This window comes from Ipomoea nil, unplaced genomic scaffold (assembly GCF_001879475.1).
Source record: "Ipomoea nil cultivar Tokyo-kokei standard unplaced genomic scaffold, Asagao_1.1 scaffold1971, whole genome shotgun sequence".
Taxonomy (NCBI): domain Eukaryota; kingdom Viridiplantae; phylum Streptophyta; class Magnoliopsida; order Solanales; family Convolvulaceae; genus Ipomoea; species Ipomoea nil.
In genome coordinates, this window is record NW_017618399.1 from 797,501 (window position 1) to 821,698 (window position 24,198).

The 24,198-nt window shown below is 36.8% G+C and overlaps 3 protein-coding genes across 3 annotated transcripts in view; 1 reads left to right on the top strand and 2 right to left on the bottom strand.

The window, feature by feature from the left end:
- The window catches only part of LOC109147071 (pentatricopeptide repeat-containing protein At5g47360-like), a 1,859-nt gene extending 723 nt beyond the window's left edge, over window positions 1–1,136 (top strand). The window contains exons 1-2 of the mRNA XM_019294709.1: window positions 1–934; window positions 981–1,136. The exon at window positions 1–934 is cut by the window's left edge and continues 723 nt beyond it. Coding sequence (XP_019150254.1) covers window positions 1–909 — 909 coding nt within the window. The 3' untranslated portion in view covers window positions 910–934; window positions 981–1,136. The remainder of the gene's footprint in view (window positions 935–980) is intronic.
- A 980-nt stretch (window positions 1,137–2,116) lies between these two features.
- Window positions 2,117–6,657, bottom strand: LOC109147073 (deSI-like protein At4g17486). The gene is made up of 5 exons (XM_019294711.1): window positions 6,492–6,657; window positions 5,863–6,103; window positions 4,214–4,501; window positions 3,822–3,902; window positions 2,117–2,525 (listed from the first exon to the last, which is right to left on the bottom strand). Exons 2-5 carry the CDS (start codon window positions 6,002–6,004, stop codon window positions 2,389–2,391), a joined length of 648 nt encoding a protein of 215 aa, XP_019150256.1. The 5' UTR covers window positions 6,005–6,103; window positions 6,492–6,657; the 3' UTR covers window positions 2,117–2,388.
- Window positions 6,658–8,021: 1,364 nt separating this feature from the next.
- On the bottom strand, window positions 8,022–13,694 carry LOC109147072 (methylsterol monooxygenase 1-1-like). The gene is made up of 6 exons (XM_019294710.1): window positions 13,384–13,694; window positions 11,977–12,322; window positions 11,543–11,865; window positions 8,884–9,031; window positions 8,741–8,773; window positions 8,022–8,337 (listed from the first exon to the last, which is right to left on the bottom strand). The coding sequence occupies exons 2-6, from the start codon at window positions 12,304–12,306 to the stop codon at window positions 8,260–8,262; spliced, it is 912 nt and encodes a 303-aa protein (XP_019150255.1). The 5' UTR covers window positions 12,307–12,322; window positions 13,384–13,694; the 3' UTR covers window positions 8,022–8,259.
- Between the last annotated feature and the right edge of the window lie 10,504 nt (window positions 13,695–24,198).

A 24,198-nucleotide genomic window follows, 5' to 3' on the forward strand; every position in this document is an offset into this window, starting at 1 on the left:
TTGCTGTGTGAGAAGGGGGATATAGATGGGGCAATGGGATTGATGAGAGAGATGGGGTTGATTGATCTTTTCCCTGATATGGCCACTTATGTTATGATGATCAAGGGTTTGAGCGAGGTGGGTAGGTTGGAGGAGGCTTGCAGGTTGGTTAAATCGATGAGAGGGCATGGTTGCTTGCCGGGTACGGTGGTGTACTCTGTGCTTCTTGATGGGATTTTGAGGTTTGGAAGTCTGGAAAGGGCGATGGAGTTGTTGGAGGAAATGGAGAAAGAAGGCGGCGATTGTAGACCAAATGTTGTTACCTATACCACTCTGATTCAGGGGTTTGTTGAAAAAGGGTGTTCAGTAGAGGCGATCACTATTCTGGGTCGAATGGAGGGTTTCGGGTGTAAGCCAAATAGAGTATCGATCTCTACTCTGATTCACGGGCTGTGTGTGGATGGTCATGTCGAGGAGGCTCGTAAGGTTGTGAATCGAGTTGCTGGAAACGGTGTTTCTAACGACGAGTGCCACAGTTCTCTCGTGTTGTCACTGTTTCGGACTGGAAAACTCGAGGAAGCAGAGGTCGTTTTTAGGAGGATGCTGGCTGCCGGGCTGAAGCCTGACAGCTTGTCTTCGGGGACGATGATAAAATGGCTGTGCTCAGAGGGAAGGGTGTTTGATGGATATCAACTGATGGATGGAGTTGAGAAAGCAGGATGTATATCTTCAATGGAATCGGATACCTATTCGATTCTGTTGGATGGGCTGTGTCGAGGTAATCATTTGATGGAAGGCGCGAAACTTGCTAACCTAATGATCAAGAAAGGGATTGAGGTGAAATCAGATTATGTTAAAGATATTATCAGACATCTGAAAAGCTCTGGAGAAGAGGAGTTGGTGTCGCGCATTGGTAGGATTCAATGCTGATTGTGGACTGCAATTTTGTTCCAATTTGTTTCTACAAAAGTGTAAATTTTACACTTTTTTTTCCCCAAAACTTGTTTGGTGAGATTTCTGCCAACTTGATCAGGCAGTAGAAAGATTTTGTAGTCTAATTCTTTATAGAAATCTCGAGATTGATGTTCACACGTCTTCAATGCATATAAGCTAATGACAGATGTTAAACTTTGTTATAATCTTAGATAGAGATCATTTAAATTGGGTTATAATGCCCGTTAGTTAAAATCAGTCAGGTTATAATGCCCGTTAGTTAAAATCATACTAAAAAGATTGAATCCAATCAATTATTAAGGGTGTGTTTAAAAAAAATTAAAAAAAAATACTTCTGAAAAATATTTTTTGGAAAATAAATTATTTTTCAAAAAATAGTTTTTAGAATAATTTTTCTTTCCTGTGTGTTTGGTTGTATTTCAGAAAATTGTCTGGTGTTTTTGGTTCATTTTATAGAAAATAAGCAAAATTGTATAACTAAATCACAGCAAAATAATCGAGAACCAGAAATCACAACAAAATCTAGTGTATCTGGTTTCCGAAAGTTTCCGGCTGTGGGTTTTCGTCCCCACAACCGGAAACCATTTTAGATGGCGAGATTTGGAAAGAAACATACCTTGGTGGTAAGAAGATGGCAAGAAGATGAAGAAGCAGCTAGTGTAGCAAGAAGGTGAGAGCAAAGGAGATGTTCTTTGTTGGTAGAGAGAAGGTAGAGAAGTGTGGTCTTGGTAGAGAGAAGGTAGAGAAGTGTGGTCTTGGTAGAGAAAGGTTTAGAAAATGACTTCCCAAAAAAAAGAAAAAATCATTTTCCTAATCTTAGCTATTCTCCATTGATCAAAGCATTGTTTTTCATTGGCTTTATATTTTTCTCTTTGCCAAACACTAAAAACTCGAAAAATAATTTCTAAAAATCATTTTCCAAGTTTCCAGACGCACCCTTAGTCTAACTCATGATGTTATAAACTCATATATTCTCTCTTATGTGAAACTTTTTATAAGAAATCTCACGTTATCATTACCTATAAGATAGGTGTTAGACTCTTCATAAGAAATCTCAAAGGTTAATGTTTCACAAGTCGTTGCATATAAGCAGTGGTTATATGGAACAAATGCTGCATAACTTGATAAGATTTTCTTTGATTTGGCTGAACTTTGCCCAAATACCAGTCTGCAGATCAAGAAATCATTGAGAGTTATTTGGTACTAAAGAGAATAAGAAATTCTACAAGTACGTAGTACGCGCAACGAAAGAATCCTAGTCACTCAGAAAGAATTTGGGCAGTTTTTACAGTCTTGTATACGCAAACATGTTCGGAAACACAATAAATACTATAAGATCTTCAGCATAGTTGTGTTGAAAGTAAACTAATTACATTTGATGACACAACTATTACAAACAACAGGATTCCGACAAGAAATTTTAATGAATTGGAAGCTAAGGGGTGGAGGATAATATCAAAGAAGATCTTTTGCTAGTCTCACTGGTTTTTCATTCAAAAATGCCACATCACTATTTGCACCAGTAATCAGATGGTGGTCAGCCTCGTCATCACTATCTGCTGTTAATGATCCATCAGTATCTGAACCCTCATCTGCAGTTTCAACAATTTTGGAAAAGTAAAGCATATAGGAAACCGAAAGGATTACTGATAACAGGAACACTTTTCTGCGACTCAACACATGTTTGGATCAGTAATAGCACATAAGAAACTGATTGGCATACCAAAGGACCCCTACTCGTGTAGCCATTAGAGTCTTGATATTTTAATTCACAAGAGTATGATTATTCAGTTCAAAGCACTGTTACAAAAATCGGCCTAGGCGCCCCTAGATCGTGGCAATTTCCCCCTAGGCGGTTGCCTAGGGGCCTAACTCAGTCGAGTTGGCGGCGAACTATACCGAGTTAACTCGTTCAATTCGGTTGAGTTAGCCAAGTTAACTCGGCCGACTCGGCCTTCCTAATTTTTTTCATAATATATCTAATCTAATCTAAAAACATAATAAGTCTCAATCAAAGTTATACCCCTCATTTATGTCCATGTTTTTAATACTAATCATTTTGTACATTATGCTTTTAGGGTTGTACTATATAAATTTTTGAACAAAAATACCCCTACCGTTATAACTTCCGTTATCTTTTCCATTATTGCTACCATGCACATGCATCCACCATATATTTTCTTATATTCTTTAATGATAATAATATTTGTAGACATTATATATTTGATTATTATAATAAATAAATTTGATTTCATATACATTTTAATTAGTAGGGATTTGTTAGTTATTTTAAAAGATATAATATTTGGCATATGTTTTTGCGCATCGCGCATAGAAAAGACTAGTATAATATATATATATATATATATATATATATATATATACTTATTTATTTATTTAAATAAGAGAAGTAATATGACAGACACCCACACACGTGCACTGTTTTTTTCTTTTTTTGAGTTAGCTGCCTAGGCGCCCGCCTAGACTGTCTAGGCGCTACTCTACCGCCCGACTAGCGCCTAGCGCGTACTGCAACCATGCTTCAAAGGCATAGGAAACTATAACAACAATGAATATTTACTCCACAAACGAACATTCATTAAAATTTTGCCATAAACATTCATCATGAGACCTAGCGAAAACTACTATGGAACTCATTAGTGAGTTAAGGGTTGTGAATTACACAAGGACTTTCTCTATACAGGTTTCTAGTTATTAAGCTTCAGGAAATCTGGCACAGGATACACAAGCAACTAAACAGATGCCTTAGTTTCTTGTCTATGTATATCTTTATTTTAGATCAGCAGAAGTTAGCTCCAAATCAGTGTGCCCGCTTAGCATATTGGAAGGTAAAAACTTGGAAGTAACAAACAGGGGTCAAAACTAACCTGAACATGTTTGGCGATCAGGGAGACGTCTGACTGCCGCAACTTGAATATTTTCTGGTAACAGACAATTGCAGAATGAGCCTGAAACATCAATTATTGATTGTGTAAGATAATGTATTGAAGCCACTCAGCGCATACTACAATGCATTTGATATCCAAGTTATACGATTCTAATTTCAAAACTCTATAGATATCAGATTACCAATTACATGTCTAAACCAATACAGATTTCAGCTGAATTTAAAACTAAAAGACAGAACAAAATGTTCCAGTTCATAATTGTTTCCTGTATTGAATTTGGGTACCCAATGACAGGCAGACAATGCACCTTAGTGGCTTAGTTAACCCTTCAGTATAAATGTTAAAATGCAGAAGATAGTGTTCATTCTTACCTACACGGGCAAGACGATTAACCCATCCAGGAATTGGCTTTCCAGTGAGATGCATACAGACTTCATTAGAAAAATGATTGCAATTCTTGGCAATTAAATGATAAGAATCCCCATGATACTTATTAGAGAGGCGTTCCATAAAAGACCGAACTTCTGAACGAGACAGCTCTGTGCTACCCAGCAGTATTGACCGCCTAAAAATGAAGCCTGGGCAACTTCGTGGCTCCACCTCAAAAACCCCGCTGGATGGGAAATCATGTGCTCCAAATCCATACTCTAGACCATGTACTGCATTATAGGAGGAGCACAAGTATAACTATAACAACAGATGAATCTAACCATGTAAAATAACAGGAACTCTGGAAAAATCAATATCAAAACTTCACCAAACTAATCACAAATGTAGCATGTGACAAGTACAGATGCTCTCTACACGACTTGAGAAATATGGAAAACAGTAAAGTGGTACTAGCTCTCAGTTTGAAAACAGAAATCTAGGTTCCACTTTAGTGTGAATAATCATGTATCGAAGTAATTGTTCATCAAAGGGATGGTACTAAAGGAGTCCTATTCTTACTTCTTAGTGGGGCAACGATAATCGACTTGGGCTGATTTGAAAAAGCCATCCTGAAACATGTTGCATTATACTTGAAGACATGTTAGTCTACTCTTTAGGTTCTCTCGACACAGAAAAAAGAAAAGATTCTATGCTAGTTTGTATTGAATGATCCATAGATGTTTCTTCAGGAGAGGTGAGGGAAGGTTAGAAGAGAACCAAGGGATAGAGAAAAGCAGAAGTTAAAAGGGAATTTCAAATTTAAGTGGAAGGAAAAATATAGGCCAAAAGTTAGGGGACAAAACAGGCTGAACTATGAGTAGAGATGTAACTGCAATTAGAGCTGGTTACGACTAAGGGGGTCCACTATGCCTTTCACCCTGGATGAGTTATCAGTACTCTGAGGAAATATAAGCTAACTGAAAAAAAAAAAAAAAAAAAAAAAAAAAAAAAAATAGGTTCAAGGTCTCACTGGCTCACAGTGGCATAATCTGAGCCAGTTTTTGGAAGCATGGTTGAGAAAGTTATACTTATATCTACATTTGAGTCTTCTTTAACTGTACATGATTGATGTGCATTTTAATGATTTTTTTCTCTCCAAAATAAACAAAGGTCATCCCATGAAAACATTAATTTTTCTAAAAAAAAAAAAAAAAAAAATTGTTAAGACCAAATAAGACACAAGATGTGACCTTAGTAATGTATAGTTTTAATTCTTAGCAAGGTGGTTAGCTTTAATCTTTCAATCCATTTCTGGATAGATCTATGGAGTACAGATGATGAAAAACAATTAAGACACTAAAAAGGGAAAAACCTTCTAGCACATAATGCATTAAAAATTTGTCTCAGATAGACTATCTTCAACCAAATTGGCATCTTACAAACACCTTTGTCAATAACATGCCTCAAACAAAAGAAGTGACATGGAGAAACAAGAAAAGACCAAAACTTTGAAACCAGTGCATAATACTTCATTTCCCAAGGTAGTCCAGGAACTTTGAATAGCCACCGCAATGACGCATACATCTTATATCAAAACAAAAGAATTGCAAGTACTCTGCATAATAATTAATCAGGCATACTGAAAAAGTACCTTCAATACCAGAATGAAACACGCCGAGTCCAAACCAATACAAGTAGTTGTTTGCAGGTGTGAGATCATAGACATTAAGATATAACAATGCACGGCTTTTCTCAACATTTTTTTGCTGCTCCTTGCTCGGATACAATCGCATTTTATCTATTCCAAACCACCACAGTCCTCAATGCCCCCACTTCTAAGTCCTAAACAACAAAGAATATATTTCTACAACTTGAAGCTCAATTTCCACCAACTGCAGTCAATTGAAACTATAATTAATAATTAATAATTAATATAATAAATAACAACAAAAGCACTCAAAAAAAAAAAAAAAAAAAAAAAAAAAAAACCTTAGTAAATGACCAAAACGCAAAACTCAGTGGAACAAATAAATAAACAAAGCGTTATCGGCATTCACACGAGGCCATAATTACGATCAATTTTAACAAATTATATCATAGTACATTTGCACACTGGATGCAGTTAAACTGGAAAATGTGAAGATCAAGTAAATACGTTGATGAAGATTTAGTTTCTAGTAAAGACAAACAGATGGCTGTGGATGTATAAATCCGCGAGTGTATGTAATCGTGTATGTATGCATTACAACGAGAGGAGAGGGAGAGAGAGGGAGAGATTACGGAGATTTGAGAAGCGGAATTGGGAGAGCAGAGTGGCGTCGCCTTCAGATCGCCGCCGTGATTGGGGTGAGGGTGAGGGTGAGGGTGAGGGTGGGATAGAGAGCGAAATTGGGATTTGCTGGCGACTGGCGTGGGCGTGAAAATTGTTCAGTTGTCACCATGTCGGTTTTCTTTTACGCAACTATTTCCTTTTTTTTTTCTTTTTAATTAAACCATGTCGGTTTTTCATTCAAAAAATAAAATAAAAAAACCATGTCGGTCTTCTTTTTAAGGAAGTATTTCCTCTATTTTTTTATTACACGCGTCGAATTCTAAAAAATTCCAAATAAGCAATTGAACTTTTAAAAAATGATGCAATTAAACATTTTTTACTTACTATAGCTGGTTAATAATAGGTTATAGTTGATTTAGGGGGTGACAGTGGTTCTAGTTCTAAATCGACAGTTTCCAGTTTTATAGTTTCAATTTGAATTGTCGGTTCGAATCAAGTTTTTTTTTTTTTAATAAATTGTATTTCCTATACAAAAATTAATTATTGAAGTTAGAATAGTTTAAGAATATAAAATAGAATTTACCACCCCCCCGCCCCCCAAAGGTTCGAACCAGCAATTCAAATTGGAATTTTCGCTTTGTCATTTTCTGAAATCGGGAACCACCAATTAAGAACTAGAACTGTGGTCACCCTAAATCAGCTATAAGCCTATAATGTGTTGTTAACCTACTATAGAAAGTAAATTTGGTTCAATTGCATCATTCTTTCAAATTCAATGACTTATTTGAAACTTTTTAGAGTTCGATAACTTAATTGCACTTTTCATAAAAATTAAATAACTTATTTTGCATCACTACTACTACTATAAAACATAAAGGGTGAGAAGAACACATGGAATGACTTAAAAGCCCTTCATTTTGACGGTCAATAGAAAAAAAAAAAAAAAAATGTGACAAAAAGTTAAAAATATCCAACCTTTAATAAAAGTGACTAAAATATGACAAAATTTGTTAGTGAACTAAAAATGTACAACCCCGTGTACCAAAAAAAAAAAAAATGTACAACCCATAATAATTAAAAAAGGAATTAATTTGCCAATAACGTTTAGTCTAGTAACATAAAGTGACTCTTGTTAATATTTCAGTAGGTTGAGAAAGTAATTATGAATAGATACTACATTGTAACTAAGTCTACTAAAAAAAAAGAATTAATTTTTTTTTTGGCATCGAAAAGTTGACAATTGATAGTTTGACACAGTACTAGCATTGAATACTTCCTCTACAGCCATTAATATCCTCTTCCTCTTCCTAATCTTCTACATAGTCACCCTTCCTCGAATCTTTCCTGAACAACCACATCCACTCCTACAAGAATAAGATTCAACCATCATCACTGCCACATGTTCATCCTCGTCTTCGCCCCTCTCCAGCTCATATATTTGCAGTCTGGTGAAGAAAAAGGTGGAAGAGGGAGAAGCCGCCTGTCAAGTTTTTCTTCAGCCTGATGTGACATTTCAAATACACTAACTCAGCCTAACAGGTAAAAAACTTGTTTCAAATTTCATAATCATAAATTCACAATTAAACGTACTGTCAAATGACCACTTTTACTTTATCACTAATACATAAAATTCTCCCCTAGGTCCACACAAGACCACTTTTTAACAACTTCCAAATCTATGAGACTAGCACACTAAAAACAAAGCACTCGCCCGACTTCATGCTCCCACAACTTCACTAGTAAAGAAATAAGAAGGTTGTAATTGAAGCTCCAGATCTAGTCAACTTTAACATCTTCCTCGCCTGCATGTGAAAATCCATTTTGTTCACTGTTGATTTTAGAGGCTTCTCGTAACTGGATCAGAAGAATACAAATAGCAAACAGTTAATCAGTTGAAAAATAAACCCTGGAATCAACCTATCAAGACATGATTAACTGTAAAGCAATTTGAATAAGATGAGAGCAAAGACAAAAAACTTGTGTGAGACCTCCGTGAAACGAGTCAAGTCAAGATGAAAATGTAATACTTATTCTGGAAAATGTAATACTAAACAAGAATAAAGTGTTTGTTACTTATAAAGGAAAGTGTAATACTTTCAGTATAAGTATTACATTTCTATCTTGATCCGACCCGTCTCACGGATAAGGATCTGTGAGACGGTCTCAAAAGGAGTGTCACTTGAGAGATAAATAGTCTATCTGAAAACTCATGGATTACATGTCAATGAAATAAGAATAAAACAAGGCAAAAAGATACCTGCTGAAGTACTTTCTTTTGATAGCGGTAGCCCTGTGAGATTAAGGCCAAAAAAATGTAAGAAAAGGTTTGGTCTTACGGCCTATATAAATCGCTGTCGAGAATTGATCCAATATAGATTATTTATAATTTTATATACACACCTTGTCAGTTCCATAGATGTAATCACAATAGGTGAATACTGAAGCAAAATTGCTGTGACTTAGGCCACCAACATAATGATGGTAGTCATGGTGATCTGGACCACCATAAAAAGGAATATATTTTGTGGGAGTCCAAGGAAGGTCATACCTGAGTCAATATTGGCAATTGATGTATGAAGTAAATCTGAAGAACGAAAATATGACCCAAAAAAAAAAGGGCAATTGATTCTTATTCCTATTTTAATAGGAGCCAATGTAGCTTTTGTTAAAATTCCCTATCATTTCCATAATTTTTTTTACTCCAATTCTTAAGGTCAAGCATTCAAGCCAAATACCTTAATACCCCCATAGTTTAAACATAATGACGACACAAAAGCACCAAAATGGCCCAAATGAGTGCAATGATTAACCAGATATTCTCACATGATTTATTCATAACATTGCAACATTAAACCGCTTAAAGTTTGCAGTCGTAACTTTTACATAGATAACCAAACTACCAAAGCAATCAATTACGGAGTATTTTGTATGTTGGATTAATCATTTAATATAAGTTGCTTATTAAGCAAATGATCAACTTATTTACCAAGTTAGGTGAAATCAACAGAACTCAATCATTGCCCACCAGCTCAGATAGACTACATGAACCCTCATTTTCCATTAAGTTCTGTTAAAGACCAAATTCTACAGCAAAAGTCACAACTCATATTCTTCTTTGTTGTTGAGATAGATAATCAACAATCAATCAACTATGTGATATATTTTTAAAATGCCAGGCATAAATTCTTCTTTTAAAAGTGAAATTCCCCTACTTAGATGTGTCTCTCCCTTGGTTGTCTCATTGCCAATTATGTATGCAACATGTTAACATAGAAATTAGGAAGATAAGATAATCTATAGATAATCAAAATGCTAAGTATCCAAAATGTTGCTCCTCTACTGTGCCATTGAATCCAAATTTGTTATTGGTTAAATTACATTATAATTCAATATCAATTCAAAAAATTGCATGAAATAATAAATAGTGCAAAATTTTATTACAAATAAAATAAAAAAAATAAAGGACACAGCATGGTGCATTCAATATGGCTATATGTACACATCAAATAGCATGCAACTATAATAATCAAGAAGTTACTTTTCAAACTATTTCAAGGATATGTTTAGGATAATACTTTTTTATGTTGTCAATGTAGACCCATTGTGCCACATTTCACAAGGAAATTGACTGAAATATGAAGAAAACTAAAGTTATGGACAAAAATAGGAAACATTTGATTTTTGGACACACCTAGGAAAAAAACTTTTGGGAAATGTGTTTTTGGTGTTGACCGGACCATAAATGCATTTCCTAAAAGCTTTTTTTTTTTTTTCTTTTTGTATTAATTTTTTAAAAACTAATTTTTATTTATTTTTGGCCAAATGCATTTGGGAAATGCTTTAGGTGTATACATGCATGTATACATATGCCAAACGCATTTCCCAAATGCGTTTGGTAAAAAATAAATAAATAATTTCAAACCCACATGGGTCAGTCAATCTGCCGGACCAACTGACCACATGGGTTGGCATGGCTACTATACATCATTGCGAAAAGGCCTCTTGAAAGTGCATAAGCCTCTTGAGGAGAACCATTAAGATGAACAGATTTGGCATCATGCCCATATATTTTCTCAGCAAGGATTCCAGCAGTAGGAGCAACGAAAGAAGAGAAGGATTAAGGATATTTCAAATGCACAATCAAAAGCATAAATCATGGTACGGTGTTTTGAAGGCACCACTTTGGCAAACATGGGGCCGTTTGTGGCGGTGGCATTCCAGCTGATGCAAGTCCCATCAAGAATAGGGTTGTAGCAAATGTATAGTAGCTGCTTACAGATTGAGGTCAGTCAGTCCCGCATGTCCACCCATGTGGTCCGTCATTCTAGTAGACTGATCGACCCACACGGGTCAGTCAAATGGCATGACGCATGTGGGTTTGAATTTTATTTTTTATTTATTTTTGGCCAAACGAATTTGGGAAATGCATTTGGCTAAAAATAAATAAAAATTGTCAAACACATTTCGAAAAGGCGTTTGGCATATATACATACACCACACACATTTCCGATTTGCATTTGTGGTATACGTGAATATATCCCAAATGCATTTCGGAAATATGTTTGGGGTATAAGTTTTTAAAAAAAAAAATTAAATACAAAAGGAAAAAAGCTTTTGGGAAATGCGTTTATGGTGCAGTCAACACCAAAAATGCATTTCCCAACAGTTTTTTTTTTTCTAGATTTGTCCAAAAATCAAATATTTCCTATTTTTGTCCATAACTCTAGTTTTCTTCCTATTTCAATCAATTTCCGGCTCTGCAAAATAAACCTTTTAATCCTTCTCTTGATTTGGAAAACAAAGTTGTTTCACTATCCCATCCATACCATTTCACTATACTTACATAAATCCAAATTGAATAAAAACAAACATTACAAAGAAAGGGAAAATAAATGTCACTGTTTGAGGATGATTTGGTCAAACTACCAATAGAAAGAAATAATTAGCAACTCAATCAAGCTAAAACTCAACAAAAAAACAACAAAGGGAGAATTTTTCAGCAATGCTAGTACTGTGTCAATAGTCAAAGCAAAGAAAAAGAGAGAAGATGAATGCATACCCACTGTGCGTCTCAATGGCTTCAATCTGTCTCAGCCCAATCCACAACCAGAATGTAATAATGTGACCTGGGACCATGGCAGGCCCTAGAAAAGACGGGATCCCAAGGATCAAAATCTCCGCCCAGTGTGCATATGGTGCTGCAAATCCTATTGGAGCTGTGTACTCATGGTGAACCTTGTGAATATTCTCATACCCCCATTTGCAATGCATAAACCTGTGAATCCAATAGTTGGTATAGTCCTCTACTAAGAAATACACCATCAATTGGGCCACAATTTCCCATATTGGCGGCAAGGGCAAACTTGTCCTTATCCCAATCATCTACATTACCCAAAAAGAGTCAAGAACTCAATTAAATAGCATACTCTATAAGATTATCAATTATATATTTCCTAGAAGCTGAATTAAAACAAATATAAGTGGAAATACTACTTTGATAGAGGGATACGATACGAGTTGGAGAGGGCCGACGACGAGAATGAACATGCGCATGACTGATTTGTAGCAGCGGAAGGATTCAGAGAGGGTGAGATTGACTTTTGGTTGAAGCTTGTAGGAGCGGATATAGTTCTTCAGGAAAAATTCAAGGAAGTAGTAGTAGAGAGGGACAAAGGAGAATATGAGGAAGAGGAAGAGGATATTGTGGCAGTAGAGGAAGTAGTCAGATTTGGTGGCTGAGTAGTTGAACCAGATTGTCTCCACGCCCGTGAGGGGTCGGCCCAGGGTGGCTTCTGCCTCTTGTATGGTGGCGTACGGCAGCATACTAGATGCAGTTAAGCTGGAAAATGTGAAGATCAAGTAAATATGTTAATGAAAATTCACTTTCTAGTTAAGACAATGGCATATGGCACCATACTAGAAATGTGAAGATCAAGTAAATACATTAATGAAGATTCACTTCCTAGTTAAGACTAGGGGTGTAATCAAGCTGAGCTGAGCCCAAGTAGTCCATGCTAGAAGCTTGGCTTGATTCAAAAAATATAAGCTCGAGATCTACCAAGCTTTGATTTTTTGATTTCGTGCTCGGCTCTACTCTAGCTGGTCAATTTGCAATTTATAATTACAATTAGAAATTAATATATTATAAATAAATCACACAAATTAATTTTGACAAATTTCATAGTGAATATATTGTTATTTTCTAATTGATATGATATTTCTTAATCAATGACTGCAGAATGTGAGAATGTATTACCCTATCCTCTTATTACCAAGCTTGAAAGGAGAATTGATTGGTTGAAATGTATTCTCATATTATGAGAATGTATTCACTGGTTAGACATTTTCACTACCAATTCACATTTCTTAGTGGGAATAAATACATTTTCACTAACAATAACCAATGAACACAGAAGCAGTAAGAGAAAACTATCGGTACCAAAAAATAGATCTCAAGCTAAATATTTCAATTGTATTCAAAGAAGAAGAAAAATGACAAATGAATTTTCATTGCAGCAAAATGGAATTAAATTTCAAGAACAAATACTGGCAGACAGCGACAGCAAACAGTAATCAGATTGAGTAAATCAGAAGAAAAAAAAAAAAAAGGACAAATAAATTTTATAACAGCAAAGTGGAATTAATTTTCAAGTACAAATACTGGTAGACAGCTCGACCGTAAACAGTAGATTTGTGCAAATCAGAAGACAAAAAGGACAAATCAATTTTAATAACAGCAAGATGGGATTAATTTTCAAGCAAAAGTCAAACACAAATACTAGCAAACAGCTCGACAGTAAAATAACAATAAAAGTTACACAAATCAAGCAAAAATTACACAAAATAATTATTTTTTTTTAAACAAAAAAAAAAAAAAACAAAAAACAAAAAAGGCATTACCTGTGTTGAGACTTGCGAGGGTTTAGAGGCGGAACTGTGGCGTTGATGGGGAGATTGGGAGAGAATGCCGCTGATTTCAATGGGGAGATTGGATAAATTGGTAAACGACTATTTATTTACACAAATGTATGAGGTAGAATGCGATGTAGCAGACGGTAGCCGACTAGCTGGCTGTTGGAACGAAGTGGCCGCCGGGCAGAGAGATTTGGTCTGAGGAGAAGCTATGAGTGCAGGCTGCAGCTAGCCAAGGCCAAATTTTCCTGTGGAGAAGATTAAAAGATACATTTTTAACATGGGAAATGGTAGTTCACACGAAAGTGCAATTAATAATAAAATATACGGAGTATATTTCTTGTGCATTTACCCATTGAACTTTATATCAAAGTATAATTAAATTTTCAAACTTTAAAAATAAAAATACTACTTGAACTATAAAAATTTACTTCCACAGCCCTGCTAAGTGTTAAAATTTTATTAGAAGAAAAAAAAGAATATATACAAATCGTAACCCCCTTATATTAAGCAATCAAAGAATACATATCATAACGAGTAAAAAATGAATGTATATAATAGGAATACACATAGAATTACTCATTTTCATTTTAAAAAGTGCAATTAAACACTTGAATTTATCAAAATGAGTTAAATAAGTCACGTTTATAGATAACCTGTAAAATTATCACCGTTGTTGTCACAATTAAATCAATAGTCTGCCGCCGAAAGCGACCAAATGATTGTAGAGAAGGCGACACACGTCACATTCTCCATTGAAAGGCAAGTAGGCAACCCAATGATCGCTTTCTACATAGGGGGGGGCACAGCAAGAACACGAACCACACACGAAACTTGAACGGAGAAAATTGAAAAGCTATGAAACCACACCTTGGAATTTTATTTCACGAGCAGGGTTGCAATAATCGCTAAGTAGGTGAAATCATTAGAAGATTAAAACAAGTTTTCTCAAAATCATATCGAAGAAAACGACGGAAGAGCACGACAAGAACACGGACCATGCACAGAACTTAAACAGAGAGAATCGAAAAGTCAAGAAACCATACCTTGGAATTTCATTTTTACGAGTAGGGTTGCAACAATCGCTAAGTAGGTGGAATCATCATAAGAAAGTTTTCTCAAAATCAAATTAAATCAGATAATACGACAGAAGAGCACAACAAGAACACAGACGACGCAAGAAACTTGAACGAGAGAATCGAAAAGCTAGGAAACCATACCTTGGAATTCCATTTTCACGAACAGGGTTGCAACAATCGCTAAGCATGTGGAATCATCAACAACAACAATGACTTTGATGCTGTTGTTAGCACTCGCCATTTTCAACATTTCAGAGTGATGAAGGCAAGGAGTTTCAGAAGGGATAGTAGTGAGAAGTCAAAGATGTAGGAACAAAGATGAAAGGAGATAAAAGAAATTAGGAAAAAAAATGTCAACTCAACCTCCGTGTAATCAGGTAACTGGATGGGAGGTGTGGATACTGATTGCTAGGTGAAATCGCACACATTTAATTTGTTGAAGGGTGTAATTCGTCTGCATGGCTAGAAGTGACGATACCTAGGGGTGTTATGCACACACAAAAGGAAAAGCAAATATAGTTGTTCTTTCATTGTTACCTGTGTGGTGATAGATGAAATTTGTGTTTTGTGCCATAACTGCGGCAACAATGTAACAATACCTTATGTAAGCAGACATGCCATTGAAGCCCCCGCGTCTAGGTAGTTGTGAACAATGAAAATTGAATAATGTATATTTAATATTCAAAATTCTAGTTTACATATCAAGTATCAATGCAGTGTGGGTACAAGTCTCTGGATGATCCTCTGATTCTTCAATTGGATGCCTTGAACACTCCACCATTGAAGGGCCTCCGGGTTTCAAGTGGCTTGATCTTCAAAGAAGGGCTTGTATATATAGCTTGTTCTTCTTGAAGGGCCTCCGAGTATCAATGCAGTGTGGGTACAAGTCTCTGGATTATCCTCTGATTCTTCAATTGGATGCCTTGAACACTCCACCATTGAAGGGCCTCCCGCCTCTGATTCTTCAATTGGATGCCTTGAACACTCCACCATTGAAGGGCCTCCGGGTTTCAAGTGGCTTGATCTTCAAAGAAGGGCTTGTATATATAGCTTGTTCTTCTTGAAGGGCCTCCGGATTCAAATGGCTTGATCTTCAATTAGAGGTTTGAATTAACATGCATCAACATATGGAGGAGGAGGGGTTTTTACTTTCAGGATCACATTTTTATTGTGATCTCTGAATAAGTTTAAGAGTTCTTTCTATGATTTTTCCTAGGATGTCTACATAGAAATGAAATGCCCTATTTATAGCGGTAGGATAAAGAGTTTTGATAAGCTCAAACTCTTTTGATATTATCTAATTAAACAAATTAGATAATATCAATATTATCCAAAATATTTCAAATATATTCAAATATACTAATATTGATAAATAATCAATATTTATCAAAATTTAAGTGTCAATAGTAGTAACCTCCATAATTCCACGCAAACAAAATGTAAACACGAGGTCGGTGCAGGAAACAAAAAACATCATGCATGCATCCAGTGTTGTTTTGTTTGCTTGCGGGTGTCATGCATAAACCAGAGGTAACTATCCTACCTTAAAAGAAGATTTACGCTTGCAAGTGAATATCTTCTTGATGTAGAGTGGGTTATTGTAGGGATCTGTTTATAGCATGTTACTGTTATAGTGGGGAGAATTCTTGTCACAAGGTTCCTTAGTTAATGTGTGTGTAAGGCTTAGTCTAAGATTGTTAGTTGTGTTGACTACATATTTATACCTTGATCATTGTGTTGTCGTCCAACATTAGATGGGACTGGAAATCGCCGTCGATATGATGATGGAGGCGGCGACGGTCAAAATCCATGGAGCTTCATTTTTTTACACATATCAAGTATGGGTTAGCGTTTCTAGTCACGTAATCAACGATAATGCCTCTCTCCATAGCGTGGAAAACACTGATTGCAGTAGGGTTAGTGGAGAAATCTGGTTTGAGTTCATCATTTTTTAACATACATAAGAAATGGACAAGAGACTATTGAATGTACATTATTTGATAATATACAAAATAATATACCTTCAATACACAAATAATATACATTTAGTATATTAAAAATGTACATTTTATTCATGACTTATGCACTATGTGAACTATGATCCATAGAATAATGATTGATTAGTCAATAAGCAAAATGACAAATTTTACTGTGAACCATGGTTCATGTAGTAATGTGGTCATAAAGTAAGAAAATATCAAAGAGCTGCATCTACTAAAGTTCAATCCCACAACTTCCCACTTAAGAAAGTAACTTGGTGCCATTGAACTGCAAGATCCTTGGCAATTACACTTTAGTTTCATTTGAAAATATTGTTATGTTTTTCAATTTTATTTTCTACACTCAATAGTTTCATTATAGCAATACCAAAATATCATTTTAATTATACTACAATTTCATTTCACAATATACATTATTGTATGAGCTCTATTTTGTTGTTTCATTTTCTCCATACACTAGTTTAATTATAATAGGAATAAGGGTCAAATATGCCCTTGAACTACACATGAAACTACAATTGGGTCATCCAACTCAAACAAATTACAATTAGGTCCCTGAACAAGACAAAACCATACAATTAAATCAAAAGTGGCCTGTTTGACCTGATATCCGCTAATGTGGCAGTCATCAAATTTTTTAAAAAATATATTTTAATATTTTTTTGAAGGGAAAATATGTTTTTATATCTTTTAATAATTTTACATTTAAAAAAAAAACAAAAAAAAAACTCTCAAATTGTAACACCCCACTTTTATATCTCTTAATCACAACTATAATCCAAACATTAACATAAACTAAGTAGAGGAAATAATACTAAAAAGATAACTAGTGGGAATGTCACTGCCACAACCACACCTCCGTGGTGATTGCACAGACTAAGGGATAATACTAGAAATAACATAAATATCTAACTCCCAAAATAAATACTGAAAAACATAAGGGGGGAAAGTCACCCCAAAAGTCTACATCATCAAAACCATAATAACAACCATGAGTCTAAAACCCGAAAGCAAAGTCATCAACATATCTAGAGTTTAGACATCTCAAACTACGAGACTAATCTAACTCGATCTCTTCTCATTGCTGGGCCCACCTGAAAGGGGTTTTGCAAGCAACACATAGACAAATAGGAAAACAACCGTTAGCATGAAGCTAAGTATAACCACACTCAACCATGTAAATCATTATAGATATACTTTGAAAACATTTGATTTCTCTCGTAAACAACAAACTTATCTCTAATCATCTTCAGATCTATCACATACTTTCTAAATGCTTGCAACCTATAATATCAACTAGCATGCGTATAAACATATAAGACTAAACACTTAGATACTTCAACGTATAAACACTTCAATTACATTAACAAGCAACTCATGCTTACAAGTAGGATCATACTACTAAACCATATAACAGGTATTTTTATGCTCTCACATTCTCATAACATAAACTTGATATACAAGGCTTCAAATATAACAAAATAATCATGCTCGATGAACAATATTAAATCAACATTCTCATTATGTAATCTCATGCGATATTCTACTCAAATGCAATCTAGTGCAATACTATATATATATATATATATATATATATATATATATATATATATATATATATATATATATATATACTCATATGCAATCTCGTGCGATACTATAATCATACTCATATTCAATCTCGTGTGGTACTATAATCATACTCATATGCAATCTCGTGCGATACTATAATCATACTCATATGCAATCTTGTGCAGTTCTATATTCATATGCAATCTCGTGCAATACTATATATATATATATATATATATATATATATATATATATATATACTCATACACTCTTTATAAAAATATAGTACTTTCTGTGGAGGTCTCTTTCTTTATTTCTTTCTTACTTTTGAGTCTCTCTTGACTCGCTTTCTTTCTCTTGAGTCTCTCTTTACTCATTTTCTTTCTCTTGAGTATCTCTTGACTCACTTTCTTTCTCTTGAGTCTCTCTTGACTCGCTTTCTTTCTTTTGAGTCTCTCTTGACTCGCTTTCTTTTCTTCTCGCTCGTAGACGACTCAGGGTTTCACCGTAGCGTGAATTGCCCCATCGGGAACGGTGTAAGTCCGACCCAATATCTCCTACCGTCTACGGAACCAATCTCGTGGTTCTCGTGCTGTGGAATCAGGTATCGAACTTTAAGTGTGCACACCCCCTAACCAGGATTCCAAGAATGGCGGGCAGTTTTCAACCTCGTAACGTGGGAATACGCCACGTTACATATACTGGGACCGCAATGTTCATAATAATCATCCGAGAGGACATAGTCCAAACGGGGTCCTCCAAAACCTCACCGGTATAGATAATACATAGATATATCTCTCATGCATCAATCTCATGCATGCAACAACTCTACTACTCCTCAATGCAACAAAGAATGATATACCACATGCTTATGGTTTTTGAAAATATTTCTTGGGCTCACGTTGGCCCCTTATGCATTTTTGAAATATGACATATGTGAGATGCCAAATGCTCTACAACATGCTTCTAAACCATGTATAAAATAACATGAAGTACTGAAGAATATAACATCATGCTCGGTTTGCAATGTAGCAAATTCTATACATTTTTAACAACAAAAATATGCTTCATTTCTCATTGATCAAATATCACAATCTAGTCATGCTTTCATAATAAATCATATTCTCAAAGAATCATGCTTCTCTACTCAACACAAAAATATCAATATATCACAATATCAAGTATTTCTTGTTCACAGTGAACTTAGCTAAAATTATATTGTGTAGCAAATTCTTCAATAAATCATTCATATCTTATTCATTTTTTTACCCAAATTCAACAAAATCAAAGTCAAAACGTGCGTCGAGACGATCCCGAAGATCCGAGCCACAAGGGCCCGTAACACCCGGTCTAAAATGACACGTAGTTGAGCCACAAGGGTCTGGCCATTGCACAAAATCTCCTTAGATCAAAACTCAGGGACCTGGGGCGGGACTCCTCAAGAGCCGCCCCATGTGTCCCGTTGCATCATCAGGTCTAGGCGACGGCCCTCCTCTAGGGCCGTGCCCTAGACCCGTGTAACCACGACTCTAGCCGGCGGCCCTCCTGATGGGCCGCTGGTCTGATCTGGTGCACCAGAAGACTTTTTCATCTGCAATCTCAAACCAAACAAGTCCAAAACATTCTCAACAACTCACAAACAAACACTAGATCACTTCTAAGCATAAACACAACAAAATCTCATAGTTTCTACTCATTTCTACTCAATAACAAGGCTTCACAGAGCCAAATTTCAAGAAGGAATCCATGGGGTTATACCTCTTGTAGCTTCTTCTTATTGTGTGGTTCCCTATCCTTCCCTGCTCAGATGCTAACACCTTCACCACCTATTCCCTCACACAAACATAAGTATATGCTAAGCTTAAGACAACCTCAGAGATGGGAGGCAAGGGTGGATGATCAAAGAGCAAAAGGAAATTGATGGAGGAGAATGAAAGTTATAAACTTACTGCTTTGCTTCTTCTTTGTTTACAGAAAGCTCAAGGAGAGGAGAGGTAAAGAGATGGATCAAATGAAGGCAAGGTGAAATTGTTCTATTTATATGGGTGCAAAACCCTAGGTAGATCACCAATGATTGGTGGAGGGCAAAGTGGTCTTTTGACTTACATCTTTAAAATATCAGACATGGCCTTGTGGTTCACCTTGTATCACAGACCAAGGGCTAGAAATGCTAACTTTAAATACTTTGGGGTTGAAAATGAATGTTCTCAAAAAGCTATTTAGATGAACCCTTGTTTAAAGTCTTTTTGAATTCTCCCGGTGTCACTCAGATAAATTTCTCGATTTAAAACTTGGTACGTGAATTACCCGAAAATTTAGGAATTTCGAATAAAATAAGTTTTGGTGTCGAATTAACTTGAAATGTGAGAAAAATAATTTATTCACACACCAATTGATCACAAAAATTTTTAATGGAGTGAAAATGGCTATTTTGAAAATTTTTAATACCGGATTTATAAAATAAAATTTTGAGTTGTTACACAAACCCCGTCGTTGATTGCATTTCCCACCTGCCACAACCGCCGCATCCAACACCGTGTTCCGCCGTCAACGCTACTATGTATAATCATTTGTTATCTAAACTGTTCAAACCGTCTCTCAAGGCGATTCCCGACGAACTCAACTCAACCCCAACCGTAATCCAAACTACAAACCCATATCTATGGCGGTGGGTGGGTGTGGGGAGCGTCTAATAAAACCCACGTCTGATCAAGCCCACGTTGTAAGTGAATCCACCATCACATGTGATCTTTTGTGTAGAAAACTTGATTGTATAAGCACAGTTTTTCTTTTACCCAAAAGCCAATTAATTTAATAATCAGGATGAAATGTTGTTTCGCACAACTATACTCCTCAAGCATTATAAATCTCAATTAACAGAGTTAAGAAAAAACCAAAATCAGTACAGGAGCCTACTACTGCAAGCTATTCATTAACTCCCAATTTCTTTTTCTAAAAAAAATCTCAAACCCCCCTTCGTACAATGTGGGCTTGATCAGATGCTCCCCATCCTCACCCGCTGCCGTCGCACCACTAACATGGGTTTGATTGCCCGGTCAAATTGCAACCAGGGACACTTTGTTGGCTATTAGATAAGGCTAACATGGGTTTGATGTCAGGTCTTACAGTTTTGTACTACGACTGTGGTTGAGTTGTGTTCGCAGGGAAGCAACGAGAAAGGCTTTTCGAACATTTTAAATCACAAAGGATTATACATGGCAGCGTTGGCGGCTTAATGCGTTGGTGGATGTGGCGGTTGTGGGCGGTGGGAAATGCAGTCAATAGCGGGATTCGGAGTCTTTTTTTTTTAATAATAAAACTATTAAAAGATATTAAAAATATATTTTAAAATTTTGGTAACTGCCACCTCAACAGATATCATGTCAAACAGGTCACTTTTAATTTAATTGTATGATTTTTCATTGTTCAGGGACCTAGTTGTAGGTTTTTTGAGTTGGATGACCCAATTGCAATTTTGTGTGTAGTTCAGTGGCGTATTTGACCCTTATTCCATTACTAGTTTTTTTTTTTTATGCGCTTTGCGCGAATGGGATTGATGGTTTTAGGGTTTTCGGGCCCAAGGAGGTCCAACACAACCTTTGGCTGGTGGGTGCACCTTTCAGTAAAATGTATGCCTATCTCGGAGATAATGCGAGTACTCGGAACCTTTTTGGTATTCTCCCCCTCTGGGTGTTCAATCGTCTGTACTTTTACAAGAATGGAGGAGCCTTTATATAGTGGCTCCTCCTCTACCGACTTGAAGGCCTTTAATGGCCAACTTCAAGGCTAATTAAGATACGGAGCCGTTGGACGCCATTACTCGGTCGACCAACGGCTCTCCCAGGCTTGTAACGGCCCGACCGAGTCCTGCTTTCAATGTTTTAACGGCTCCCTTTTAAACGAACCTCTTCAATGCTCTCAACGGCTCCTTGAGCCGAGTCCTTTCCTGGGCTTGGGCCTCGGTCGACTCCTTGTCTCGGCCTAAGCTCCTACTGGACTCCTCTTTAGAGCTGTCAAAACGGGCCAGCCCAGCCCATATGGGTTGGCCCGTCACGGGTTCAACTAGAAACGGGACGGGACGGGCCGACCCATTTTTCACGGGTTGGGATTTTCCCAGCCCAACCCGTGTAGGACGGGCTGACGGGCTAAACGGGCCAGCCCGTTTATTATTATTATTATTTTTAATTTACGTGATTAAAATATTTATTGTCGTATTGCTTAAAAATTGAAGTCATGGCCTCTAAGTTAGTAACCAAGACTATTTCCAATCAACCACATTAACCATGGTTAACAAATATGTATATACACATATAACATATACACATATAAAAGTAGAATTTAGTTTTTAATATGTAATTATAATTTATTTAATTTATATTTAATACTAATATATTTTACATGTAATATTTTTTATTTGTAATTATAATATATAGTATTAAGTTATAAAGTTTATAAATATATAATTTATTACTTTATGTAGTTTATATAATAAATAAACTTTAAATTAATATTTATATAATGATACAATTAATTGTATTAATTAATATAGATATATATTTAGTATTGCTTGTGAATGATGTAAATAGATATATAATTATATTAAAATGTTCAACATGTGTTCTTAGTGTAGTTGGTTTCAATAGTAATAATTTAATAATAACTTAAATAAAAGATCAAGGGTTTAAGTCTTGTTAGCAATAATATTTTTAAACATTAATAAAATACCCAATTATACAACACATTTGGAAGTGGGGTGGGTGGGGATACGGGTTATACGGGCCGGCCCGTGTAACCCACGGGCCAACCCGTATAACCCGTATCCTCCACGGGTTACACGGGACGGGTTGAAAACGGGACGGGCCGGAAATCCTCCAACCCAACCCGTGTAAAATACGGGTTAAACGGGCCCAACCCGACGGGTTGGGCCCGTTTTGACAGCTCTACTCCTCTTAGCAGCTCTGAACTGGGCCCCGTGCTTGGGCCTGGGCCGACTCCCGGACTCGGCCCAATTGCTCTTCGGGCTCCTCTCGACGCTGGCCCACTTGTCCTATCTATTTTCTTTGGGCCCCTATCTCTTGGGTCGGGGTCCTCACCCCATCACCTAGTCCCTCACTTTTCCATACCCGGTCCGCTAGCCTGGGTTTGGAAAAGTAGCAACTGTCCATCTCCTTCAATCACCGTATCTTCGCCTTGAATAGCTTTCGGTAACGTCCGGATCCTCAGCCATTCCCTCCGGATCTCGCAGGGCCGTTTGGATTCTTCCGTCTAAACTTGGCACCTATAAATGACGTCCTTCCTTCTCTTTCACCTTCTCAAGTCTATCATGGGTCGTTCTCTTCTGAAAGGAAAACGGATTGACTTCAGGTCTCCTTGGCGTCCGCTGCCCTCCAAGCGGACTCGGCCTGAACGGGAACACAAGAAGAAGACTCCTCACCCAGCCCCTCAGAGGTCTCCTACCGGCGCTATGTCCTCAGCTTCTCAGCCGCCGACTCCTTCTCGACGCGAGGTCGCTCCGCCGCCACGCCATCCGCCTACTCCCACGACTGCCCGAGTGACTTCTCAAGATGGGTCCTTTGTTGAGGTGGCGGTTCCAGAGCAACTTACTTTCAGAATGACCTTCTCAATTCCGCTGGACGACCTGGACGGGCCGGTTACGGGCCTGATGAATGATGAGGATTACGCCCGCTACCTGGAGGTGTATCCGGATGACGAGGAGCCAATTGCGCCACCACTCATGCCAGCTTTCTGGGACTCGTTCTGTCCATCCCCGCCTGGACCATCGGGGGGGTTCTTTGGGGGCGACTCCTCCTCTCCTGGCGAGTGATCGTATGTACCGGAGTCGGCCATAGTTCGGATGAATTTCTTTTAGGAGCATTTTCATATTCCTTATTGTAATAAGCTCCTTGCCATTTGTATCCTCCTTTTTGCAATAATAATAATAAATGCTATCCTTGCCTTATGTTTTGTCGTGTTCTATTACGTACTCATCTGGACGACTGGTCAAGGGGTCGGTCACGTCATCAGAATCTTTTCGGTCTGACACCTGCAAGATTCCCCATATCTTGGGCGAATCCAATTTTTTCTGCGTTGGCGTGCGAATCTCGCTCTTCTCGAGCGGATCTGATGGAACTAATCTCTGACTGAGATTCACG